Genomic DNA, 9706 nt, shown 5'->3' with positions numbered 1-9706 from the left:
ACACACACTCACACACACACCCCCACACACACAGACACACGTCATTCCTGGAATATCCAAGAAACTGCACTACAGTGTGGACACTTTCTGGAGATACCGTTAGACAGAGTGGATTACAGACCCTTCGGCCCATCCAGCCCATACTGACCCGAATCCCAAACTAAACCAGTCGCTCCTGCCTGCTCCAGGCCCATATCCCTCTAAACCTTCCCTATCCATGTCCTTATCCCAGTATCTTTTTCACCATTGTATCTCCCTCCTCTGGCAGTTAATTCCACACAGAGACCTCCCGCTGAGTGAAATGTTACCCCTCAGGTCACTTTTAAATCTTTCCCCTAAAAATACACTCCCTCGTTCTGAGCTCCCCCACCCTAAGCTTTATCCACACCCCTCATGATTTTATAAACCCCTCATCCTCCTATACTCCTATCTTTATAACTCAAACCCTCCAGTCCCGGCAACATCCTGGGAAGTCTCTTCTGGACTCCCTACAAGTTTAATAATATCCTTCCTGTATCAGGAAGACAGAACAGGACACAGTAGGGGCCTCACCAATGTCCTGTACAACCCCAACAGGACGTCCCCAACTCCTGTACTCAAAGGACTGAGCATTGAAGGCAAGTGTGCTAAACCCCTCGGTCTCTCTGTTCTGTAGCTACCCAGGACCCTGCCATTGAGTGTATAAATCTGCCCTCGTTCATTTTAACCAGAATGAGCGGTGTTCCACAAGGATCTGTTTTGGGACCATTGCTGTTTGTCATTTTTATAAATGACCTGGAGGAAGGGTTAGAAGGTTGGGTGAGCAAGTTTGCGGATGATACGAAAGTCGGAGGAGTTGTAGACAGTGAGGAAGGATATGGCAGGTTGCAGCGGGATATAGAGAAGCTGCAGAGCTGGGCAGAAAGGTGGCAAATGGAGTTCAATGTAGCTAAGTGTGAAGTGATTCACTTTGGTAAGAGTAATAAAAAGATGGAGTACTGGGCTAATGGTAGACTACTTGGTAGTGTGGAAGAGCAGAGGGATCTTGGTGTCCATGTACACATCTCTGAAAGTTGCCACCCAGGTAAATAGTGCAGTGAAGAAGGCATATGGCGTACTGGCTTTTATTGGTAGAGGAATTGAGTTTCGGAGTCCTGAGGTCATGCTGCAGTTGTATAAGACTCTGGTGCAGCCGCATCTGGAATATTGTGTGCAGTTTTGGTCGCCATACTATAGGAAGGATGTGGAGGCATTGGAACGGATGCAGAGGAAGTTTACCAGGATGTTGCCTGGTATGGTAGGAAGATCCTATGAGGAAAGGCTGAGGCACTTGGGGTTGTTTTCATTGGAGAAAAGAAGGTTTAGGGGTGACTTGATAGAGGTGTACAAGATGATTAGGGGGTTAGATAGGGTTGACAGTGAGAACCTTTTTCCACGTATGGAGTCAGCTATTACAAGGGGGCATAGCTTTAAATTAAGGGGGGGTAGATATAGGACTGATGTTAGGGGTAGGTTCTTCACTCAGCGAGTCGTAAGTTCATGGAATGCCCTGCCAGTAACAGTGGTGGACTCTCCCTCTTTATGGGTATTTAAGCGGGCATTGGATAGGTATATGGAGGATAGTGGGTTAGTGTAGGTTAGGTGGGCTTGGATCGGCGCAACATCGAGGGCCAAAGGGCCTGTACTGCGCTGTATTCTTCTATGTTAAAATGCAATACCTCGCGTTAATTGCGTTTGTGGACGGCACGGTGGCACAGTGGTTAGCACTGCTGCCTCACAGCGCCAGAGACCCGGGTTCAATTCCCACCTCAGGCGACTCTCTGTGTGGAGTTTGCACATTCTCCCCGTGTCTGCGTGGGTTTCCTCCGGGTGCTCCGGTTTCCTCCCACAGTCCAAAGATGTGCAGGTCAGGTGAATTGGCCATGCTAAATTACCCACAGTGTTAGGTAAGGGGTAGATGTAGGGGTATGGTGTGGGTTGCGCCTCGGCGGGTCGGTGTGGACTTGTTGGGCCGAAGGGCCTGTTTCCACACTGTAATGTAATGTAATCTAATCTAATCTGAATTAAACTCCATCCGCCATTTCTCAACTGGCCCAATTGATCAAGATCCCTTTGTAATCTTTGTCCCTCTCCAATCTTGGTGTCACGCCTCCTATATTCTCATCCGAATGGTTTCCATAAACAAAAGGGGACTCAGCCCCGATCCCTGTGGAACACCCGCCTCCAGTCTGTAAGACAACCCTCCACCCTCTGCCTCCTGCCCTGAAGCCAATTTGGTATCCAATGGGCTCTCCCTGTGGTGTATTGTCACTCACGAGTCTGTCGTGTGGAACCTGCTCCAAAGGGTGCACTAAAATCCAAGTGAGCAACGTCAACTCCTTTGCCCCCTCATCGATCCTCTCGGTCACCTCCCCGAGAAACGCAGTCGAGGTTGTGAGCCACGGGTATCTCCCGCACAAAAACCGAGCTGACTATCCCGAATCATTGCCTCTCCAATCGCACATCAGTCTTATCTTTCAGAGCCTCCCCCAGCCACCCAGGTCAGACTCACAGATCTCCTGACTGTACCTTTTTATTGGAAATAAAGGCAGAACATGAGCCACCCTCCAGTCCTCCAGAGTCTCGCCTGTCGATGGAATAAATCTCTCTGAGGTAACCTTTGTCCCTCACAAATGTTTTCCCTCACTTTCTACAAGGTGCTGGGACACGCACTTACCCCGCCTTGAAGTTTTCCAAGCCCTCTTCTGCAAGGTGGACGGTTTTCAAGATATTAATATTTATTTCCCTCAATTCCCCAGCATTTCTTTCTCTGCAGGAAATACTGACGCAAAACAGGGAGGAGTTTCATATCTCCCTGTGGTTCCACACAGGGTTGGATTCTCTCTCTTGATATCCTTGGAGAATCTCTTTGGATAATCCTTCGCCTTATCTGCTCTCTCGTGCCCTCTTTCTGCCCTCCTGACACCCCCCTGAAGAATGCCCCAACATCCCCTTACACTTTTCAAGAGATTCTCTTGATCCTAGTTGTCGATATGTAAGATATGACCCTGTCTCACTCCTGAGCAGTGCCTCAGTACCCTGACCCACCCATTGCTCACAAAGCCTTACACTTCACTCAAACAGGAATATAAGGCCTCTGAACTCTCGACTCGCAACACCCCCCACCCCCCCCCCCACCCCCCACCCACCTGCCAGTTGTCCCTTTGAACAGTCCACCCCAATCGACAGATGAGTCTCACAGGGAGCTGGGGCACAGGGAGTTGGGACACACAGGGAGCTGGGACACAGGGAGCTGGGACACACAGGGAGCTGGGACACAGGGAGCTGGGACACAGAGGGAGCTGGGACACAGAGGGAACTGGGACACACAGGGAGCTGGGGCACAGGGAGCTGGGACACACAGGGAGCTGGGGCACAGGGAGCTGGGACACACAGGGAGCTGGGACACAGGGAGCTGGGATACACAGGGAGCTGGGACACACAGGGAGCTGGGACACACAGGGAGCTGGGACACACAGGGAGCTGGGGCACAGGGAGCTGGGACACACAGGGAGCTGGGATACACAGGGAGCTGGGATACACAGGGAGCTGGGGCACAGGGAGCTGGGACACACAGGGAGCTGGGATACACAGGGAGCTGGGATACACAGGGAGCTGGGACACACAGGGAGCTGGGACACACAGGGAGCTGGGACACACAGGGAGGTGGGGCACAGGGAGCTGGGACACACAGGGAGCTGGGGCACAGGGAGCTGGGACACACAGGGAGCTGGGACACACAGGGAGCTGGGTCCAGCAGGGAACTGCGATACACAGGGAGCTGGGACACACAGGGAGCTGGGACACAGGGAGTTGGGACACAGGGAGCTGGGGCACAGGGAGTTGGGACACAAAGGGGCCTGGGACACAGTGAGTTGGGACACACAGGGAGTTGGGGACACAGGGAGTTGGGACACACAGGGGGCTGGGACACAGGGAGCTGGGAGACACAGGGAGCTGGGACACAGGGAGCTGGGACACACAGGGAGCTGGGACACACAGGGAGCTGGGACACAGGGAGCTGGGGACACACAGGGAGCTGGGAGACACAGGGAGCTGGGACACACAGGGAGCTGGGACACAGAGGGAGCTGGGACACAGAGGGAGCTGGGACACACAGGGAGCTGGGATACAGGGAGCTGGGACACAGAGGGAGCTGGGACACACAGGGAGCTGGGATACAGGGAGCTGGGACACACAGGGAGCTGGGATACACAGGGAGCTGGGATACAGGGAGCTGGGACACACAGGGAGCTGGGACACAGAGGGAGCTGGGACACACAGGGAGCTGGGATACACAGGGAGCTGGGATACAGGGAGCTGGGATACAAGGAGCTGGGACACACAGGGAGCTGGGACACACAGGGAGTTGGGATACACAGGGAGCTGGGATACAGGGAGCTGGGACACACAGGGAGCTGGGACACACAGGGAGCTGGGACACAGGGAGCTGGGACACAGGGAGCTGGGACACACAGGGAGCTGGGACACACAGGGAGCTGGGATACACAGGGAGCTGGGATACAGGGAGCTGGGACACACAGGGAGCTGGGACACACAGGGAGCTGGGATACAGGGAGCTGGGAGACACAGGGAGCTGGGACACACAGGGAGCTGGGACACAGGGAGCTGGGACACACAGGGAGCTGGGACACACAGGGAGTTGGGACACACAGGGAGCTGGGATACACAGGGAGCTGGGACACACAGGGAGCTGGGACACACAGGGAGCTGGGACACAGGGAGCTGGGACACAGGGAGCTGGGACACACAGGGAGCTGGGATACAGGGAGCTGGTCTGATGAATGGGTTGAGATATGTTAAAGGAGGAAGTTCAAGATGGGCTGGAAGGAGGTGTACTGGGATGGAGGGAGGTGTGCTGGGATGGAGGGAGGTGTACTGGGATGGAGGGAGGTGTACTGGGATGGAGGGAGGTGTATTAGGATGGAGGGAGGTGTATTAGGATGGAGGGAGGTGTACTGGGATGGAGGGAGGTGTATTGGGATGGAGGGAGGTGTATTAGGATGGAGGGAGGTGTATTGGGATGGAGGGAGGTGTGCTGGGATGGAGGGAGGTGTACTGGGATGGAGGGAGGTGTACTGGGATGGAAGGAGGTGTACTGGGATGGAGGGAGGTGTGCTGGGATGGAGGGAGGTATATTAGGATGGAGGGAGGTGTATTGGGATGGAGGGAGGTGTACTGGGATGGAGGGAGGTGTGCTGGGATGGAGGGAGGTGTGTTGGGATGGAGGGAGGAGTGTTGGGATGGAGGGAGGTGTACTGGGATGGAGGAAGGAGTATTGGGATGGAGGGAGGTGTGCTGGGATGGAGGGAGGTGTGCTGGGATGGAGGGAGGAGTGTTGGGATGGAGGGAGGTGTACTGGGATGGAGGAAGGAGTATTGGGATGGAGGGAGGTGTACTGGGATGGAGGAAGGAGTATTGGGATGGAGGGAGGTGTGTTGGAATGGAGGGAGGAGTGTTGGGATGGAAGGAGGTGTGTTGGGATGGAGGGAGGTGTACTGGGATGGAGGGAGGTGAACTGGGATGGAGGGAGGTGAACTGGGATGGAGGGAGGTGTACTGGGATGGAGGGAGGTGTACTGGGATGGAGGGAGGAGTGTTGGGATGGAAGGAGGTGTGTTGGGATGGAAGGAGGTGTGCTGGGATGGAGGGAGGAGTATTGGGATGGAGGAAGGTGTGCTGGGATGGAGGGAGGAGTGTTGGGATGGAGGGAGGAGTGTTGGGATGGAGGGAGGTGTACTGGGATGGAGGGAGGAGTGTTGGGATGGAGGAAGGTGTGCTGGGATGGAGGGAGGAGTGTTGGGATGGAGGAAGGTGTGCTGGGATGGAGGGAGGTGTGCTGGGATGGAAGGAGGTGTACTGGGATGGAGGGAGGTGTGTTGGGATGGAGGGAGGTGTATTAGGATGGAGGGAGGTGTGCTGGGATAGAGGGAGGTGTGTTGGGATGGAGGGAGGTGTATTAGGATGGAGGGAGGTGTGCTGGGATAGAGGGAGGTGTGTTGGGATGGAGGGAGGTGTATTAGGATGGAGGGAGGTGTGCTGGGATAGAGGGAGGTGTGTTGGGATGGAGGTAGGTGTGTTGGGATGGAAGGAGGTGTGCTGGGATGGAGGGAGGTGTAATGGGATGGAAATGGCTCATGTTGAGCCGTTAACAGCAGCGTGGGCTTCTCGGGCAGAATGGCCTGGCTGTGAGTTGCCCAGTCAGTGTAGCTGGGTGGGGGCACGTACCCAGTGGCATACCGATGCCATAGCCCTTGGTGTCGAGCAGCCCTCCGATCTGAGTTAGATTACAGTTCCGTTTCCTGTGGTACTCATTCATGGTGGACTCCAGCAGGAAGGCATACTTGGAGTTTAACACCCGGGCAATCCCCTCCTCGGTGGTCTTCACAAACACACTCGGCTGCTTCGAGTGCATGTAGTTCCACATCCGCTGGTACGTCTGGTACCGGGAATTCTGCAACGGAAACACGAGCAATGGGGAAGGGAATAACATACAGCAGCTCGACTCCGAACACTGTCAGCTAGACGCAGGGCACCCCAGTGTCCCATACTCCCAGTGTCCCGTACTCGCAGTGTCCCGTACTCCCAGTGTCCCGTACTCGCAGTGTCCCGTACTCCCAGTGTCCCATACTCCCAGTGTCCCGTACTCGCAGTGTCCCATACTCCCAGTGTCCCGTACTCCCAGTGTCCCGTACTCCCAGTGTCCCGTACTCGCAGTGTCCCGTACTCGCAGTGTCCCGTACTCCCAGTGTCCTGTACTCGCAGTGTCCCATACTCCCTATGTCCCATACTCCCTGTGTCCCGTACTCCCAGTGTCCCGTACTCGCAGTGTCCCGTACTCGCAGTGTCCCGTACTCCCAGTGTCCTGTACTCGCAGTGTCCCGTACTCCCTATGTCCCATACTCCCTGTGTCCCGTACTCGCAGTGTCCCGTACTCGCAGTGTCCCGTACTCGCAGTGTCCCGTACTCGCAGTGTCCCGTACTCCCTATGTCCCATACTCCCTGTGTCCCGTACTCCCAGTGTCCTGTACTCGCAGTGTCCCATACTCCCTATGTCCCATACTCCCTGTGTCCCGTACTCGCAGTGTCCCGTACTCGCAGTGTCCCGTACTCGCAGTGTCCCGTACTCCCAGTGTCCCGTACTCCCAGTGTCCCGTACTCGCAGTGTCCCGTACTCGCAGTGTCCCGTACTCCCAGTGTCCTGTACTCGCAGTGTCCCATTCTCCCAGTGTCCCAAACTCCCGGTGTCCCATACTCCCAGTGTCCCATAATCCCAGTGCCCCATTCTCCCAGTGCCTCATACAAGCAGTGTCCCATACTCCCAGTGTCCCATAATCCCTGTGTCCCATACTCCCAGTGTCCCACACTCCCAGTGTCCCATATTTCCAGTGCCCCATACTCGCAGTGTCCCATACTCCCGGTGTCCCATATTCCCAGTGTCCCATACACCCCATGCCCCATACTCCCAGGCCCCATACATCCAGTGTCCCATACTCCCAGTGTCCCATACTCCCAATGCCCTGCAATCCTGGTGTACCGTATTCCCATTGTCCCATACTCTCAGTGTCCCATACTCCCAGTCCCATACTCCTGGTGTCCCATAATCCTGGTGTTCTATACACCCAGGGCCCCATACTCCCAGGGCCCCATACACACTGTCCCATCCTCGCAATGTACTGTACTCCCAGTGCACCATACTCTCAGTGCCCCATACTCCCAGAGCGCAGGACTCCCAGTGCGCCATACACCCAGTGTCCAGTACTCCCAGTGTCCCATACTCCCAGTGTCCCATACTCCCAGTGTCCCATACTACCGTCGTCCCATACTCTCGGTGTCCCGTACTCCCAGTCTCCCATATTCCCACTGTCCCATACTCCCAGTGTCCCATACTCCCACGGCCCCTTACTCCCAGTTTCCCATACTCCCGGTGTCCCATACTCCCAGTGCCCCATACTCCCGGTGTCCCATACTCCCCGTGTCCCATACTCCCCGTGCCCCATACTCCCAGTGTCCCATACTCCCTGTGTCCCATATTCCCAGTATACCATACTCCCGGTGTCCCATATTCCCAGTGTTCTGTACTCCCAATGTCACATACTGCCAGTGCCCCGCACTCCCAGTGTACCATACTCCCATTGTCCCATACTCCCATTGTCCCATACTCCCAGTGTCCCATACTCGCATTGCCCCGCATTCCCGGTGTACCATAATCCTAGTGTCCCATACTCCTAATGTCCAATACTCCCAGTGTCCCATACTCCCATTGTCCCATACTCCCATTGTCCCATACTCCCATTGTCCCATACTCCCGGTGCCCCATACTCCCAATGCCCCATACACACAGTGGCCCATACTCCCAGTGCACCGCACTCCCGGAGTACCATACTCCCAGTGTCCCATATTCCGAGTGCCCCGTACTCCTAGTGTCCCATACACCTGGTGTCCCATACTCCCAGTGTCCCAGACTCCTAGTGCCCCATACTCCCAGTGCCCCATACTCCCAGTGCCCCATACTCCCAGTGTCCCATACTCCCAGTGCCCCATACTCCCAGTGCCCCATACTCCCAGTGTCCCATACTCCCATTGTCCCATACTCCCGGTGCCCCATACTCCCAATGCCCCATACACACAGTGGCCCATACTCCCAGTGCACCGCACTCCCGGAGTACCATACTCCCAGTGTCCCATATTCCGAGTGCCCCGTACTCCTAGTGTCCCAGACTCCCAGTGCCCCATACTCCCAGTGTCCCAGACTCCCAGTGCCCCATACTCCCAGTGCCCTATACTCCCAGTATCCCATACTCCCAGGGCCCCATAATCCCAGTGTCCCAGACTGCCACGGCCCCATACACACAGTGTCCCATACTCCCAGTGTCCTGCACTCCAGGTGTCCCATACTCCCAGGGCCCCGCACTCCCGGAGTCCATTACTTCCAGTGTCCCATACTCCCAGATTCCCATACTCCCAGTGTTCTGTACTCCCACTGCCCCATACTCCCAGGCCCTCGTACTTCCAGTGCCCCATACTCCCAATGCCCCTTACACCCAGTGTCCCATGCTTCCAGTGTTCATACTCCCAGTGTCCCATACTCCCGGTGTCCCATACTCCCGGTGTCCCATACTCCCAGTGCCACATACTCCCAGTGCCCCATACTCCCAGTGCCCCATACACGCAGTGTCCCATATTCCTGGAGTCCATTACTCGATGTCCCATACTCCTAGTGCCCCATACACACATTGTCCCATACTCCTGGAGTCCATTACTCCCAGTGTCCCATACTCCCAGTGTCCTATACTCCCAGGGCCGCTTACACTCAGTGTCCCATACTCCCAGTGTCCCAGACTCCCAGTGTCCCATATTCCCAGTGCCCCATACACTCAGTGTCCCAGACTCCCAGTGTCCTATACTCCCAGTGTCCCATACTCCCAGTGTCCCATACTTCATGTGTCCCATATTCCCAGTGTCCCATACTCCCGGTATCCCATACTCCCAGTGTCCTGTACACCCAGTGTCCCATACTCTCAGTGCCCATACTCCCAGTGTCCTGTACCCCAAGTGTCCCATACTCCAAGTGCCCCGCACTCCTGGAGTACCATACTCCTGGTGTCCCATACTCCCAGGCCCCCATAATCCCAGTGCCCCATATCCCAGTGCCCCATACACACAGT

At 55.8% G+C, this 9706-nt stretch overlaps 1 protein-coding gene across 1 annotated transcript in view; it reads right to left on the bottom strand.

Annotated features, from left to right (window-relative positions):
- The window catches only part of LOC140458730 (glutamate receptor ionotropic, kainate 5-like), a 144359-nt gene that overhangs the window by 6666 nt on the left and 127987 nt on the right, over positions 1-9706 (bottom strand). Inside the window, exon 7 of the mRNA XM_072553390.1 lies at positions 6267-6492. Within this exon, the coding sequence (XP_072409491.1) occupies positions 6267-6492 (226 nt within the window). The remainder of the gene's footprint in view (positions 1-6266; positions 6493-9706) is intronic.

This window comes from Chiloscyllium punctatum, chromosome 34, assembly GCF_047496795.1.
Source record: "Chiloscyllium punctatum isolate Juve2018m chromosome 34, sChiPun1.3, whole genome shotgun sequence".
Classification (NCBI taxonomy): domain Eukaryota; kingdom Metazoa; phylum Chordata; class Chondrichthyes; order Orectolobiformes; family Hemiscylliidae; genus Chiloscyllium; species Chiloscyllium punctatum.
This window is presented reverse-complemented; position numbering and strand designations above follow the sequence as displayed.